The sequence below is a fragment of the Aptenodytes patagonicus genome, chromosome 1 (genome assembly GCF_965638725.1).
Source record: "Aptenodytes patagonicus chromosome 1, bAptPat1.pri.cur, whole genome shotgun sequence".
Taxonomy (NCBI): Eukaryota; Metazoa; Chordata; class Aves; order Sphenisciformes; family Spheniscidae; genus Aptenodytes; species Aptenodytes patagonicus.
The window spans coordinates 56,809,731-56,827,299 of NC_134949.1; the positions used below are offsets into that span (position 1 = coordinate 56,809,731).

Consider the following 17,569-nt stretch of genomic DNA (forward strand, 5'->3'; position numbering starts at 1 on the left):
CCTTCCGTTCCGTCTGTCACCTCACGGTTGGTGCTGCCGCACCCGGGAGCGGCGGCGGGACCGGCACCGGGGCCGCCCTTTCCCCTTCCCCTCCGCTTCCCGGCGCTCGGCCGGGCGGCGGGTGTCTGCCAGGGCTCCGGGTGCCGTCCGGCGGCCGTGCCCGCACCCCCATGGAGGAGCCGCTGGCCCTGCACCCCGTGAAGCTCTATGTGTACGACCTGTCCAAGGGCATGGCCCGGCGCCTCAGCCCCCTCATGCTGGGTAAGAGCACGGCGGGGGGCCCGCACCGGCACCGCCCCGCCTCCGCGCGGGGCCCGGCCCGGCCCACCCCTCCCGCCGCCGCCGCCTCCCGGGGGGGGCTGGTGTCTCCCCACCGACCTCCGCGGCCCGGCCTCGCCGTGCCGGGGAACGGGGCCGAAATCATCCCCTTCAGCCCCGGGAGTGGCTTCCCCGCTCGCCCGGTATTGCTCTCCCGAGGGAGCGGCCCGCCGGGGAAGGGCTCCCTGAGGGCACGGGCAGCGCTCAGCGGCTGCGGGCACCGGGCCGCGGCGGTCTCCGGTGGCTGAAGCACGACTTGGGAGTGTGCAGGCCTGGCTTGGGGGCCCGATGCGTGGGAACGAAGTGGGTTTTAGCTGCAGCATCCCTGTCTCCGTGGTCAGCGGGACGAGCTTTGTCAGTACGGCAGCTCCAGGTGAACAGGGTCCAGCCTCTTTTCCCCCACCCGTCCTTTGCCGCTTCGTTCATTTTATTTACTAAAGGCTAATTAAAAGTATTACTTAGCCCCTGAGGTGAGGGAAAGCTCGGTTCCCGACTGCTATGGTGCCTTGGCAGGAAGGCTGATCTGGAAGAAAGCCTTCTGCTGTTTACAAGGTTATTGAGTTCAAACGGCTCCATGCTGTGGTGAGGCTGGACTGGGCTAGGTGTTGCATGGCTTGTGATGTGCAACTAGCTACCTTTTCTTTCCAGAGAGTTTGTAAAAGTTTGTTGTATATTAAGAATGTGTGTGTTTCCAACTGAACCTTGGACTGAGGATGCGAAGGAAACTTAGGTTTTTCTTGAAGTTTTGGAAGTGTGAATTAGGAACGCAATGAGAGAGTAGTTTATATCTGTTATGTGTAGACTCTGGCCCGTGTCGGATCAGCAGTCTGTGTGAGATGAGACTTCTCAACAGGCTCAGTGTCCAAACAGATGGCTCCGTGTAATCTTGTTTTACAGTTTGTTGGCATTCACTTCGCTCATCTGTCCTATGAGGAGATTCTGTGCTTTCCTGCAAGCTTAAAATGAAAGTCCAAATAATTCTTAGCATGAGGTTTCATACACATCAACGATAGGCTTGTAAAGTTGAGAAGAAAATATTATAGCGATCGTATGTGATATGCTCTGTTAGCCAGACAGCAACAACAACTTTGGAAGATGTGTGTTTCCCGCACTGGATAATCTCAAAACTTTGTGTGTGATCAGAGTCGCTTCTGTTGTAGCCCTCAGGGAAGTAACTTTTCACCTGTTAGTTCATAATAGCCATGTTTTATCTTGTGCTAAGAGTTATAAATCTTAAGATACAGATTACATGTGTGCATGATTTATCCGTGGTTGAGGTGAGCAGATTTTAACCAATCTTATTTCAAAGTGTTGGTCCAAGCAAAGACTTGTACAGAAATAGGTTGTCACTGTATATATGTCCATGCTAGTCTTCATATAGATCAAGCGAAGGCTTTTTAGCTGCCTTACCCACAGAGTCAATCCTGGAATCTTGTAGCTTTCTTAATTTCCACATAAAAACACTTAGTGCATGACTTCATTTTTGGTGTTTTTTATGCTATCCAAACAACAACTTAAAAACTTTGTGCTTGCGATACAGTTTGGTGCTAAATTTCTAGGAGTCTGAGTAATGAAAAGGAAAACTTAAAAATCCGAACACATCTCTTGGTAGCGTGGGAAGTGTTGCTCACTAGTACTGCCTGGTAACTAGCTGAGTTCAGATGTGTTTGTGGAACAAGGCCAACTAGGCCTGCGTGGTCACAGTGACAACGCAGACTGCAGAATATTTGGGATTATGTGGATCCAGCGACTGGATTGTCCATAAAACAAATCATTGTTTGTTCCTTTTTTCCTTCAAGTTAAGTATCTTCTGTGCATTTACATTCAGCTCTGTCATACCTCCAGATTATTAGAAACCTCCCCAAGAGCAAAGTGATGGAGAGAATACTCCTCTTGCCTCATGTACACACCTTTTTTTTTTTTCCCTTGAAGAACAACAAAAACTGTTGCTACTTCTCTGTACATCGACTTTCAGATGGTCAATAGCTGTTTTTCCTTTTTTTTTGTTAGTGATGTTCATAAACTGTACATCGTCAGGGAAAGTCATAGAAATTGGAGAGGAAAGGATTTCTTAGATGATTTAGCGCTAAACATTTGTCATCTCTATTTATGGTATTCTTTCCATAGATGCCATCATCCATTGACTGAAACAATGCTTTTGCTTTGAGTGATAATTCTGTAACATCACCTATGTTGAAATACGTGTGTGTTAGAGAGAAGAAACAAATACGATCAGTGATTGTACTAAAATCAATTCCTAGCATGCTCGAAAACAGAAGCTCAGATCCCCCTGCCAGAAGGGGATGAATCCCTTCTTGTGGGGCTGACCACTGCGAGAGCATCACCACATGGTGTCTTCAGTTGTGCTAATAGGATCCACAGGTATTATGGATTATGTCAGTACAGTATTCAAGGATCAGCTCTCACTACTAAACGTTATCCTAACTTCTTCAGTATCAGTTCTCTCCACTGTCATTGAATGATGAACCTGGAAGGCAGAGCTATACAGCACTGTTCATCGCAGGCTTTAGAGTGACTTAGTTGTGCCCCTTGGGCACGTCTTCACTTTTCTTGGCAAGTTTACTCTTTTTCTACCCAGACTACTTTTGTTCTTCTTACTTTTCTGTGAGTTTCCTGTAATTTTTCGGTGAATATTTCTATTCTAAAGTATACATGACCAAATATTGTAGTTCAATTGCCTTTGATATCAGAAGCGGAGCGTTTAATTTTTGTGTGCCGTTGCTCTACATGCATCTTCTCTACAGGTACTGTTCCCCTGCTCTCCCCCATTCTCAGTCTGTGAGACTACATTTGTCTGTCCAGCTAAATTATCTAACAATAATAAATGTTAATCTGAATGCAATGAGATTTCTGTTTTCAAGACAGAAAATATAATCCACCCAATTCTGTGGAGGGTAGAGAGGAAAACAGAATAGTTCAGCTTGCAGTGCTGATTTTGAAGTAGATGTCCAAAGGCAGAGAAATCTTTAAGGAAGATTAAAATCCTGTTGCATCATGGGCTTAAGGAAAAAATGTCTTGCAGCTCTCAAAGTTCTCCTGTCCTGTAACTGAGGTTATTGCTCATGTGACAGAGTGGGCAGGAGCTTAGTTTACCACAGCAGTTTTGGCTCAGTGTAGTATAAATTAACGGGGAGTTGACTGGGAGTATGTATTGGTTGAAATTTAAGTGGTGCATTCAGCTGTAGGGACTTAACAGCCCAGAAGGAATTGGAGCAAAAGGTAACTGCTAAAAGGAGGTACCTTCTGCTTTGTTCCTCTCTTCCAGACCCAGCACGTTAGTCTGCCTCTCCTCTACCTGTTCTGAAGAGTTTTGAATTGGTCCAGTGTGAGATTCCATAATCTTTGCTCCAGAGCATTTGCTAGGGATTTCATGAAAATCAAGTGTATTACCCTCCCCCAATCTAGCCTACTTCTTGGTCTCTCTAGGCACCTCAAGAAGAAGGGAACTGAAGCAGGCTCCTCCCTCTCTGTTAGTTTTTTTTGCTTCAGTTGAGCACCCTGGGTAGCACATAGGAGAAAGTGCTTGACTAATTAGAATAATTTTCAATTCAAAAAGGGCAGGAATCTTAATGGATTGGCCTAAGGAAGCTGCAACAATATGCAAAGCAATGCACTGCTAGAAATACCCACGCTGGTTGACCAAATGATATTGCTTCCAGTTCCACAGAAGACCAGTTCACTACTTTTTTGGGGTCTTTTAGGGTTTTCTGGGGCTTGCATATCCATTGCAGAGCATAGATATGTTGTTAAAAATACTAAGCTTCCTATTATTTCTTTACTTTACAGCTCAGGAACAGGTGATGTTCTTGCACTGAGGGATGGATGGCCTAAGCTCTGAATGGGGTAAACTGAGTGCCCATCTCCTTATATAATTCCTTCATGTCTCAGAACTCTTCTGCCCTTCAGTCTAATAATTTGGATTAATATACAAATGCCACTTTGATTTGATATTTAAAATGTACAGGAATAAACTACATTGCGTGGCCCTTGAGATTAACAAATTAACTGTGCCAGTAAAATAGATTGGTGAGCATCTAATCTCCCTTCTGCTTGGGTTTCCAGATAAATCCAAGCATGGAAGTAATCCCATTTGATTGTATTCTAAAATTATACGGGCTTGCTATTTCTTTCAAAATACCCTCATATCCTAACAATAACAGTCTCCCGAATCAGTTGTACAACAAACAAATCTAACTACTTCATTCTCCACGTTCCTGTGACTAAGCTGAGGGTCCTGGAATTGTTTAATGCATTTGAATGTTGTATTTTTCTCATAGGTTTCTGGCTCATGTAAGCACCATGAAAGTATTTGAGCTATGATTGTTATAAAGAAAAATAACAACAAATACAAAAAACTTGTTTACTTGCCAGATGATACTTTGCCTCATTCAAACAATTTGAATCTTTGAGATGCTTAAGCACACAGATTTATGCCGAATTGGCATCCCCTCCTGAGTTCTAGTGAGTATTTTCAGGAAAGATCCATATAAGCACCTCGGCAAGTAACAAAAAAACCCAGCCCAGACTTAAAGATCAGGTATGTGATCACGTTTCCAAAGACTGACAAGCTATCACCTTAAACTCTTGCAGATACAACACAGTAACTTTCATGTCCATGTTCATGGTCTGTGACAAACACAAGGTAGCTTGACTTGCATTAGCTTGTAATGGAAGCAGATCAAATTAAGCTGAATTGCTTCACATTTACTTCAGGCGGAGCTTGCACACAGGCAATTACTGTGGGACAGCTGATACCTGGTAACTTGACCATGTGTACTAATTGTTGTATGATTAAGTATGTACATCTAAATTTGCAACACCCTTTCCTGCTCAACAGCCCTCTGTCCCTTGATATTTAAACTCTTCAGGCATCTTGCTGTTTCTCTGTTTTACCTGGATGAACATAGATGCCCAAAAGAGTATCATTCCATCAGGACAGTCCTGTTCTGCATTATATGTGTGTGCGTTATTTGGATTAGCTTTGCTGTAGGTATTGAGTGAAGGGTAATGCCTGCAATTTAAAGGCTTTTGCAGCTCAAATGGAAATTACTGGGGAATCAGACTTTTCTATATAGTTATAGACAGCCTCAGCTTATGAGTAAATGTGTTGGTTTGGGTGGCAGTACCAGCATATAGTTCTGCCCACATTGCAGCGTGCCACGGGAGTTTGGAGTGTTGTGGCAAGGAGTGGAAGAGCATGAAACGCGATGATGTCTGCCAGTATCCCAGATGGTATTTGCAATCCCTTCTTCTAGACCACTCAATTGACTATGAGATGTAAGCTCTATTGCACTGTAGGATTATTTGGGGAGGCTCCCTGGCAAGCTTGACCTTCTATTTTTTTAAGCTGGACAGGGCTGCCAGAAGCAGCTTTATTGGAAGGTGTCACTGCAAGGCCTGGATACAACTTGTGCCTTAGCACTGCTACAGCAATACTGTATTCATGCTCTCACTTAGGCAGCTGGCTGTGGAAACAGAGCTGTGCCGATCATTGCTTGGGGCTGGTGTGTGTATCAAGCCTTCAGAGGCTGTGAGCAATGTATTTTGTATATAGTGGACAATGTCCAGCAGAAGGTAAGACATAACTCCTTAGTGCAGGCTGCCCTGATTGCTTTATGTGAGCTTGTCAGGAGTGGCAGTGGTTGTGAGCTGTCACCTGTTCTGTGCAATGTCTGAGTTTGAGAGAAGGGCAAGAAGAGTCATATAGGAGGATCACCAACAGAGGCAAAACTTCAGGAGGAGTATGATGGCGGCCATGAAGGTCTGTACAGAACCTCTTACAGACAAACAACACTGAGATTCTTGCTGAGCAGCAGGAAAGGGAGCTGCCCAAGTTCCTCAGAAGCTGGTGGCCATTGACTTATTCCCCTATCAGTCAGTTTGGAGTTGAGATGACAACAGCCAGCTGTGGAGCATAAGAAACTGCAGCAGCATACCAAAAGTTCTTAATCTTGGATGTCTCTGGGTGATGCATATGTGGCCAATAATGGCAGGTTCCTTAGGCATAGGATTCCCCAACGGTGGTGTCATTGGAGAGACTTGCACTGCCTCCGACCAAGCACAGTTCACCAGTGGCAGAAAGGGATTTTATTTTGTCTGCAGCAGGCTGGAGAGCTACCATGGATGCCTTAGTCATCAGTGCTGCAGATCTGGCATGTGTTTTCCACAATGCCAGCCTGGTTAATGTCTTACAGGAGCCAAGCGAAAATAGCAGGTCAGCAGCTCCATTAAGATCATCAAACCAGTGCTTGGCACAAACTGACCTAGCTGAGCAGCCTCAGACAGACCTGCCTTGTGAAGATAGGCAGCTTCACTTGCCAAGAGCTGTTCTGTTATTGCCCTGGCAGTTGCTGCCTGTTGTTGGCTACGGATTTTGTGAAGAGTCCCCCCAGGGGACTGCAGTCTAATGCGAAGTCCCTTTCCTGAATTCTGTTTGGGTTTTGTTCATACAATCGGAGAATTGCACTGGTGGAAAGGGACCTCTGGAGGTCCTGCTCAAGGTAGATCCGGCAAGAGCAGATTCTTCAGGGCCCTGGGCAGCTGAGTTCTGAGTATCTCCAAGGGTGGAAATCCCACATGCTTTCTGGACTCCTGCCCCAGTGTTTGACCACCTTCATGGTAATTTTTTTTTTTCTCCTCTTACTGAGTTGGGAATTTCCCATTTTCTGACTAGCACCTGTTGCCTTTCACTGTGCACCTCTGAGTAGAACAAGGCTCCCTTTCCTCCATACCCATTAGGTAGTTGTAGACAGCAATAAGGACTCTCGGCCTTCTCTTCTTGAAGCTGAACAGACCAGTTCTCTCAGCCGCTCTTCAATACAGCAAGTGCTCCAGCCCAGTATGTTCAGCGTCCTTTGTACTGGGGGGATCCAAAAGTGGACACAGCACTCCAGATGTGGTCTCACAAGTGTCAAACAGGGGGAAAGGGTCACCTCCCTTGAGCTGCTGGCTGCAGTCTTGCTAGAGCAGCCCAATGTGTGGTAGCCTTTGCTGCAATGATCTTTTCAAGTAGGTGTTGTAATTGCATGAGCAGGTTCCTGGCAGCACCTGTGACATTGTCAGCATCTGCTATAACTCTTTCATCTGCACACAGAATATAGGTGCAAAGTGGCAACTTTGTGGAAAGCCTTTCATTGTTGTTTGCTGGCAATGTGTGTGAAAGTAAATACTAAGATGTTCTTTTTCCATTTAGCATGCAAAAGGGCAGATACAATTCTAGTATGTGCTGCCTTTGAAACGGTTTGTTTCTCTGCCCTGAAGGATAAAGTTCAAGTTTCTAGTGCAAAACAGTGATTTATTGTGAACAAATGTGTAATAATTTATTACAGATATGCAGAACACTAACTATGCAAAGCCAAGCGGTAGAGCCTATCGCAGGCCAGCTGCTAAAGTTAGGGCAGTGCACTATGCCCTACCTCACATGTTGCTGATGAGCCTGCAGTGTCACTGGTTTCTGGCAGCTCTAGAGTGCAAGGCGAAAGCTCTGATGGGGAAGGTGTGGAACAGGGGCTAGAGGATCAAGGAGCACAACAGCATGAGACACGCTAAAGGGGCAGCAAATGCTCCTGAGATGTTGCAACACACTGCTCTGCTTCTCGCATCATTGCTACTATCTTTTGGCCTTCATCCTACTCCATGCCTACGTTTCTGTGCAATGGGTTGACAGTGAATATGCTTGCTGCCTGGCTGTGATCCATGGTAGTGACAGATCAGTCCACCTACTTCAAAACTGTGTGTGCTTGCTTTGACTGATGTCTCTATTGTCACAACAGCCTTTTTCCCTGCCTCCACTCTTATACGACCCTCATCTGAAGCAGGTATCTATCTCTGTGCCTATTTTGCTTCAGACTTGAGAGGAAAAAATATGGTAGTGATTGTTTATTCCTTACTTGGACACATAAACATCCTTTTCTCAGAACTCTTGAAGGATTATCCTCCTCAGTTTTGTTCCTCTGTTTTACCCAGTCCTGATGATGACAGAAAGTTGGTTTTGCCCAAGAGAAAGAACTCAAACTACTGCTGCTTTCAAGTAGCATATTCACTCCTGGTACTCACAGACCAAAGCAGCCCTGACAGAGGAGTAGGAGGGGATAAATACCCCAAGACCCTCTGCCTATAGAAAGGGAAAGGTAATGCCTCTGCCTCCCTGTAGGCCATTGATGCCGTGGCACTGATCTAAGTAAGGATAATCGGAGAATGTCTTTCCACAGGACAAGTGGAACTGGGACAGTGTACCCCATCACTGCTACCGCACCGGGTATCTTAGAAGAAGCTAGACACCAACAGAAGAAGAGTGACCCCTAAAGTTTCAGCAGAGAAGCCAGCATCCTGGAGGCTGAGGGATGAAATATTGCTCTGTCAAACTACCATTTAGCTTTAGGCCCCTGATACACTAACTGGGGCCCAGTGTGTAACATTCTGCCTCCTCTTTGGGAATCGTGGGGGAAAAGCAGGGGAATGCAATTGAGCCAAGCTTCATTTTTACCAAACTTTCTTTTTTTTGAGTGGAATAATTTATTGTTATTCTGAGCATCTGATTCCAGCCTTTGAAGAGCAGTCACAGTGCACTTTCAGCATCATAAGCTGTGGGAATACAAGCAGGGTGGCTGGTGGAATAGTTGCTATGGAGAGGCAAGGCTGACAGCGTGATGAGGGATGCAGCCAAATCCTGAGTTAAGGTCAGTTAAGGCAGTGGCCCTCAAGATAGCTAAGAAAAGTCTGAATGTCACAAGCATTTGAATAAAACATTTAAAAAAAGACCACAGCTCTGAGGCAACATTTAAAGGAGGAGGATAATATCTAGACATAATGGCCCAGAATTCAGGAAGCAAGAAGGTCTGTGGCTAGCTTTGGGAGGCCTGAGGCTTGTGTGATGCAAACAGATGGTGTCCAAACCAGAGCAAAGCCTGCTGGCCAAAAGTTAACCCATCAGTGCTTTCTGAATAAATTCTCACTAGAACAGTGCTTCTCATGTTCAGGTGGCTTTTTTTTTTTATGTATACAGTGTTTGTTATCTAGCTCTGGAAAACCTGCAGATTACTTTAGCAGATCATCACATCACATTCTGGTATCTAAAAGCTGAACAGTAACAACAAAACATCTTGGAAGAGGTGCTGCTTGGATATAAAGGATAGTGGTGTGGGAAGTGGTCTGCTAGAGGAGAGCGCTTATACATGGGGGCTGACTAAAAGGATTGGGAGCCTGCTGCAAGCAAGCAGAAGCTATGACAGAGGAGCACTCAGTCTACTGTTTGGGTTCAGGAGAATACCAAATGTTGGTATGCATACAGTTTTTCTGTTCTAAATCCACTTTTCTGGGTGTTGTGCACCCTGTTTGGCAAAATAAAGTTACAGCGCCTCTGTCATAGCATGCTGTTGCTGGCTGCAAGTTTACAAAGGGTACGATACCAGGGACCAAGCCTTTAGGTTATGGTAGATAAAATAATTGAGCCTAGAGCAGTAACAGCTGGTGACCCTTTGAAGAGAGGTTTGATCCCAAGATGAACACAGAGAGGTTTAGGTTTCCCACTTCTAGGGAACTGGAAAAGCATTTCAGACGGGACTTTTTCTCTAAGACACAACGATATTACCAGTTTAGTGGTGCCTGAAGCCAGTATTTGCTGCTGTGTTCTACAAAACACACAAGTTTATAACTTGTATAAATTTCAACCCTGCACTTTTCCCCCCTGCCCCAACTCCCACTTAAACTGTTAATTTTTAAGGACGGAGAGGGAGGGAAAGGAGGAAACCATGGAATAGATCATCGAGACTATCACCACAGATCTTATGTTCCAAGTCAGAGCTCTCATCAGTTACTGAAAAAGAAAACTGAATACTCTGTGCTGGCTAACTGCCTGCAATTATGAAATCAGTGTAAAATTCAACTCTTCTGGTCCTGACTGAAGACTCTAATTTTAGGAAAAGGCTTCTTTTCTTGGTCTGTAGACAAAAGCCCAAGGAAGGTAAGCACTGGCAGGATAGGATGGCATTGCCACCTCTGCATGCAGGAGGAAAAAAGTACAGCAGTAGTGTGGACTGAGTAGTTCATTTGAAAGAAGGGCATTCTGTTTCTTTAGAAGCAACTCTGGGATGAAATCCTTGGTATTACTGTCATGGTGAAATAATAAGCACGGTTCCTAAGTGATTGAGAGAAAGTAGGCTGAAATCTGGAAAATATGTTGCTAATAACTCTTCTTTTCTCTGCATACAGGGAAACAGCTGGATGGCATCTGGTAAGTGACTAGATTTAAATTGCATAATGTGTCTTAAACACTGTGTGGTGTAGGAAGTATTTTCAATATGAGATTATATATGCTTCAGATCTTAAGAACATTTTGGTGCTGAAGAGAGACCAAGGCACTTTTTGTTCCTGAATACAGATTGACAGTAAGATGATGTAGTCAGGTGCTGGTTAAACTTCTCCATTCAAAGCTCAGTGGACCCCATGAAAAAAGTGTTGGTAGTAGTTGTTGCATTTTAGTGCACTTGTACGCTTTTTCAAGGGTAGGATGTTGTCCTTGTCCCAAGCACTTTGTCTTATGATTGCAGGCATGGTTAAACATGAGAGTAAGAGAGTAGGTGGGAAGAAGGTATTACAGAATCAGGCCTTCTGGCACATAAGAGCGGTGGCTACATTCAGTTACGAAACACCCCAATTTGCTATAATTCATATCAAGAGTTTTTAAAAAAAAAAAGGCAAAAAAACTCCAAACCCTTGTCCATCCATTTTCTTCTCTATTGATCCATCTCCAGTGACTGCCTGACCTTCTTCTCAGTCAGTGCCTATCAGACATGCACTTCTGTCAATGTGGTAGCAGGGCTAGCTCTGTCTCTATATCTGTGACTTCACCCTCAACCCTTTAGCTGAAAAAGGCTGCTGGAGATCTCATGCTGGTGTGGAAGTCCCTCTCTTCCTATGTTCCTTCATGCTTGGGCACCTAGCTAAGCCTGTTCTTTCCCAGCTGCTTACAGACTTACAGTAGGCTTGATAATCATTGCTTCCATATCCGTTCATGTCCCAGCAGATCCTGTTTCTAAATTCTTTCAGTTACTCACTTCGTGATGTCCTTGAGCATATAAATTTACCGGTGATTTATGTGCTAGGTTAAATATTTCCTTTTTTACCTGTTTTTTGTTCTCTGTGGCAGGCACACCTCCATAATAGTCCATAAGGATGAGTTCTTCTATGGCAGTGGAGGAATATCCAGCTGTGCACCTGTAAGTTAAACTTATTTTTCTGATAAGATGATTTTGTGATAGGGTTACCTGATCAGAATTCCTTGTGTCACTGTCTTTTAGAAAAGCAGCAAGAGGCTTCTGAATTCAGCCAGATGTGGCTGCTTGCCATGGTTGCCCAGGGCATCTGAGGAAAAGGGAGCATGGGCAGTGGGTTTAAGCCCAACTAAATACAGGTTGGGGGTTGCTTCTGCTGGTAGAGTCTGTCTATCCAAGACACCTTCTGCAGCTGCATTGCCAGAGTGACAACTTGTCTAATTCTGTATCGATAAGTTTTACATACAGACTTGGCAACTCAAGGCATACTTTTTAAGATTTAAAAAAAAAAAAAAAAATAATAATGTTTTGTCAGACCTTTCTGTTCTTGGAAAGGCAAAACTGATGGGCCATTCTTCTAAAGCAGAATTTTGCCATAGCTTAGAGCTTTCAGCACAAAGACCCAAGTATGCAAGCTGAAATGTAAGTTGCGTGTTATTTCTCATTCTCTGAGTGCAGAACAGGGGAGGCCAGTAGGGCTTTTTGCTTGACAAACATACTAAAAGTTCCTCCTTTTGTGCCTAGACAAGCCACGATAGCTCTATTCAGTAGAGTCCTCCAAAAGAATTCAGTCTGTCCATTTAACACTGTCTTCTGGCTGTTAATTTTTACAGGGAGGGACACTTCTTGGCCCCCCTGACTCAGTTGTTGACCTGGGGAACACTGAAGTCACAGAAGAAATTTTTCTGGAATATCTTTCCTCTTTGGGGGAATCTATGTTCCGGTAAGTAGCAGCTTGTACGATAAAATCTGTATAACAAAAAAAGCCTTTAGGGGAAGGGGTGCAGAATGGAGGAAGGTATTATGAAACCAATCCTGCTCACAAAGCTTTGTCTGCTTAGTGTATTATTTGGTACTCTCCAAATATGAGACGGGAACTGATGCACCAATACACAAGGAGCTACCAGCTAGGCAACCCTCTGGTGTGCCAGTTGAGCTAGTCTGGGAAAGCATTCTGCCAGGAAGTCTTTCACACTGTTTTTCGTAAAATGGAGTAATGCCTGAAATGCCTTTGAGAGAATCACCAGGGAAAATGAAGGTGCTATATGAAGTATTTCAGTAAATAGTGCTTTGCCCCATGAGTCATAGGTGAAGTGTTGTAGTAAAACTGCCAACTTTCAGAGGAGTAAAAGCAAGGTCTTGACTGTTAAAGAGTCTAGTCTACTTCTCACAAGAATAGGAAACTAGCATTTAGTGTTCTGGCTATATTTCAATGTCAATAATTCCTGTGATTTCTTGTTATTCCTTCTGTGTTTTTAATTGAAGAAACCTGACTTCGCTTATCCTCCAAAAAAACATTGTATAAAGTCAGTGATGCAGAGAGATGTCATTTTTCCACCCTGATTCAATTGAATTTGAAGGTGAATTGATGTCTGTATGTTACCTATTTGCCTTAGAATTCTTTGTGGGGGAAAAAAATGCTAACGTTAGGAGATGTTCCTCATTAGGGGTCTAAGTTTTTCTGCTTGTTAGATTTATTGTTGAGTCTGTCTTTTTGTGTTTCAATTCCTTTCCTGTGGCACAGAGGAGAGTCTTATAACCTCTTTGAACATAACTGCAACACCTTCAGTAATGAAGTGGCACAGTTCCTGACAGGAAGAAAAATCCCTTCCTACATCACTGACCTTCCAGCTGAAGTTCTTGCCACGTGAGTATGCATGCCGCTCCTCTCTGTAATGTATTGCTCCATGCTAATGCTTAAACATTTGACAGAGTCAGCAGTACCAGTTTCTGCTGGCTTTCTCTGAGAACCAGCGTAAGATTAAGGAGAGGATGCTATTTGCTTTACTTCAACATTTACAACACTGTATGACAAGTGCTGACTGGCACTGGCATTACTAAGAAGATAGGGGAAGGTTGTTCTGCCTTTGACTTAAACTAGTTATTTTGTGATGGTCTCTTATATGTGACCAGACAAGCATAGAAAGTTTCAGAAAATGGTGCAAGTTTTTTTTGACTTAGGAAACCAGTATCTGTTAAAGGTCATTTCTCTTACTCTAAGCGCCACAATTGCAGTGGAAGTGTCAGCTTTGCTTGTGAAGAGGCAGGGGAGATGTAATTTTAAAATTAACGCTGCAGCTTTAAAGCTAGGACTAGATGGAAAAAGAGGATATGAAAAAGAGGAGATGAAGAATTCCTGCCTGGTAGTTCAGCTCAACCTCCCCCCCCCCCCCCCCCCCCCCCCCCAACTTTCAGCTAGTGAGGATCCCAGTGCGATGATTTGAGCTCCATCATTTAGGTCTTATTTCTTGTAACAATGGTATACCACGTTATTTGGGAGACACATGTCTTCTACCCTGGTCTCTTATCACTTCAGATCTCTCACAATCAGATAAAGTCTATAACAGAGTGAGTCATATTGAAAGATACACCAGGTGCTACAGATTGCAACAGAAATTATTCTGTGAGTGTTGAACCATTGTCTTGCAAGGGAGCTAGAGGCTATTCTTCTCACAGTCTTTAATATTGATGTGATATTTAGTGGAGCACTGCAGTTGCATAACAGGGATTTCGTTCGCACGCTTAAGTAGAATGAATTACTAAAAGCCAGTTTCAGACACGGTATTACCACATTAGCAGTCTGGGCATGTTAGGACTCAGAACTAGCTTATATAAAATCATGTTCAAGATTCTTAGTTATTGAACAGTAAATTCTCTTTAATAGGTTAAATTAGTTTGCTTTAGTTTCTAGTGGAAGTCTGTTCTTCAAATTTGCTTCTACAATGTTGGTTTGAGTGCACTCTAGGAAGTGAATGCACTTCAGTAGTAAATGGGAAAAGTTGTTCACCAAGTAAGCTATTTGAGATGTTTATTTCTTTACCTTCTCAGACCTTTTGGACAAGCTTTAAGGCCCCTCCTGGACTCCATCCAGATCCAGCCACCCGGAGGAAATACCTTCAGCAGACATAATGGACAGAGCTAACAGGAGTGACCCAGTGTGCCCAGCCTCACCAGGCCTCTTCCTTTTTAAACATGAATCTACCAGATTTCTATTTTATAATTTCCCATCAGAATTAACTCTACAGCAGTTACAAGACAAGTTTTAAAATTTCCTAGGGAGAGGATTTATCAGGGTGCATGTAAGACAGTGCTACCAAAAAGATTGCCATAATTTCTAATAGTATTATACTAATTTATAAAGGCTGTCTTGTCTGAGTAGGCTGACACTTTCTAAGTAACTCCCGTGCTGGTAAGTGGGAATTCATTCCGTGAGCATTCAAGGGCCCGTTACACAATTTGGAGTAAATAAGGGGATGTCCTAGCCGTCCCTTGCAGGCTTGCATCTCTTTCTCCTGTCACTGTCTATATTACGGGGGTATTTGCTGAAGTCTGTAGCAAAAAGACAAAGAAAGTATTGGTAGCCTAGGAGGTGAAGGTGTCCCAGGATTAGTCTTCTGCATATTTCATTGACATTATGTTGTTTGCTCAGGGGAAAAGCGGAACTCGTCTGATTAGAATATTTGCAGTGGCACAGCTGTGTGGGAACTGAACTGTGTGTCGGTGTCACACTCAAAAGTTGAAACTTTCAATGGGACTAGCTGCGTGTGGGAGGGAGGCTGGAACTGAAGGTTACCAAGAGCCTCGTAATGCTAGATCCAAGAGTTATGGGGAAAGAACCAGCCGAAGGAACAGAATCTCATGAGCGGAAGATGTGGAAACAAATTTCAGGTGAAAGTAAAATGAAGTGAATGTTTCCTTTTCTCGTATGTAAGCTTATCAGCAGATAGACAGAACCTTGTTAACTATTTACCTTTGCGTAAGAGCTGTGTTTTTTTTCTTACCAAACCAGAGTTACAGTACAGTAAGGCAGGAATAGCATGGCAACTGCACGATAATATAAGGTGGACCAATTCTGCCTTCAATACCTAGTTGCAGACACAGTAGGAGTTCCAACTTTCTTTGATATTGCTATCCTTTCCAAAGCAGTCAAGCACATCAGAGAGGGCTCTGCTTATAGGTGGTAGGTCTCCCCAAATGTAAAGAAAACGAGGAAGAGTAAAATTAAGCTTTTCTGTGGAACAATTGAGTTTATTGGGATACATGCAGAAGCAGTCCTGTCCTTAGATTGACATTACATTGTATCAATACTGCATCTTCTAGTTTAAGATTCTTATAGCTTTGCAATTATTTGCAGTGGAAAAAGATCAGGGGAATGAAAGAATAGGCACACTGATTTCTTTTCATGCATGTATATACACTATTTTCCTGAACAATTTGTAGCAGTTACATTTAGGAAGGAACAAAAGAAAGACATCGGACAAACCTGAAAATATTGCTGACGCTCCATAAATGGGCATTGCACATCCCAGATGCTGCTGAAAAAGCATCTATGAAAATGTATAGCCCTTTGTCCAGTGCTTTGTTGTGAAAAGTATTGCTGCAAGTTCAGTCCTGCATCTCAAACTTCCTGCACTGGAAACTTCCTGCATACCTAAAGGAGATGTCTCTCCTCTGCTGGGCTCTTTCTCCTAGAATAATACAGTTTGATAAGTTTCTCATGCTGTTACTCAGTGTGGACTATAATGGTTCATATTTTTGAGGGGATGGAATGGAGGAAAACTGCGGTTTAGTCACTCTGTCAAACACCCTCTTGCCCTGCACCTTGCACTACACAGTGGAAATAGGGTACTGTCGGTCCATTCTGCAGTTCTGTGTGTACCTGCTCTCAGTGCACAGCAGTGGCCCTTGCAGCCCAGATTTTTTTGCCTTGGCATTATCTGCTTGTGCCATCAGCTTCTCCTTAAGCATTTCATTTGATGGACTGGACTTGGAGACAACTGTAGCAGTTAGTACAGATTGGTTTATACAAAAGCTTTCAATCTTTCCCCATCAAAATGTCCTGTTTGCAGAAAGCATTCTATAATAAATCGTTTATGAATGCTTTTTGGTGCTTCTGAAGGAAGGATTGGTAAGTGTTTGTTTTCTGCTAAGCCGTAGCTTAGTTTTCCTGTTTAGTATGTATAGCCTCTCCAGGCTTTTCCCGTACCTATTCTGTGAAGTGTAACCAGCCTCTCATCTTAATACACGTGACTGTGCCACAAAATGCTGTAGCATGTTAGAGATCTTGGAGCTTTCTCAGTTGAACAGGTATACTCGAGCTGATACAGTCCAGCCCAGCATCTAGGTATGCTAGTTTGGTACCTGCAAGCAGCACAGCTGTGGTTGCTTGTCTTTCAGCAAACTATCACTTCAGGCGCAGCTGCCTGCGGTGGAAGCACTGGTGCCACGGTTTCTGCCCCACACTCTTGCACAATGAGGATATCCCTTGTATGTCCACCACTTTGGAGGTCCTGAGCCTGGTTTCTGCTTGGCTGCCTACTTCAGGACTTTTTACATCCTCTGAGGAGGCAGGAAAGAAAAGGAAGATGTTCATCCCATATGTTTTGCAGTCTGCCTTTTCCCCTCCTGAGCAGCCCCTTTGCAGAGATAGTGCTGCTACTTTAAGGTCACCGGGTAAAATTTCACTTGGCCATGTACTGTTTGCAATAGCCAAGGAGCTCCTGGAGGGTCTCCTGGGCTCGGGACCTACTCTGTGTTTCGTGGCAAAAGAACTGTAGGAGGGAATCCTGTTTGCTTGGTCTTACTGGGTAACGAGACCCCTGTACCCTGTAGGCCTCTTAGGAAACCCATTTTCTCCGAAGACGGTTATGTGTAAATTGCAGGACTGTGCCCCCAACATTCCACCCAGCCATACCTACTCATAGGAATACAAACTAGACTGAGAAGTGTATGTAAGTGTATATAGGTGACGAACTTCAGCCAGCTGATTGACAAAGGGGCGGGGAAACTGAACTCCTGACAGGGAACAGAACCCTTTTGCCCACACTTACTATTCTGTCTTGTATTGCTGGGGTTCCCCCGTGCCATTTTAAAAATGTTAATAATGTCTTTAGGCAGAAAGTGACGTTTTGATTTATTTGTGGGGTTTTTTTCTATCACAATAAAAAGAAATCCAGCAA

At 43.9% G+C, this 17,569-nt stretch overlaps 1 protein-coding gene across 2 annotated transcripts; it reads left to right on the top strand.

Moving 5' to 3' along the window:
• The first annotated feature begins 42 nt into the window (after positions 1 to 42).
• Positions 43 to 17,569, top strand: DESI1 (desumoylating isopeptidase 1). Of its 2 annotated transcripts, XM_076336943.1 has the most exons (7): positions 197 to 261; positions 4,126 to 4,182; positions 10,549 to 10,570; positions 11,486 to 11,555; positions 12,224 to 12,333; positions 13,135 to 13,257; positions 14,439 to 17,569. In XM_076336943.1, exons 2-7 carry the CDS (start codon positions 4,158 to 4,160, stop codon positions 14,530 to 14,532), a joined length of 444 nt encoding a protein of 147 aa, XP_076193058.1. In that variant the 5' UTR covers positions 197 to 261; positions 4,126 to 4,157; the 3' UTR covers positions 14,533 to 17,569. The 2 variants fall into 2 exon arrangements, with proteins under 2 accessions (XP_076193050.1, XP_076193058.1); XM_076336935.1 differs by lacking the exon at positions 4,126 to 4,182 and having other exon boundaries at positions 43 to 261.

Coding starts and splice junctions, on each gene's coding strand:
- DESI1 (XM_076336935.1), top strand. CDS start 171: ATGGAGGAGCCGCTGGCCCTGCACCCCGTGAAGCTCTATGTGTACGAC. Junction 262..10,548: donor CCTCAGCCCCCTCATGCTGG/GTAAGAGCACGG, acceptor CTCTGCATACAG/GGAAACAGCTGGATGGCATC. Junction 12,334..13,134: donor TTGGGGGAATCTATGTTCCG/GTAAGTAGCAGC, acceptor CCTGTGGCACAG/AGGAGAGTCTTATAACCTCT.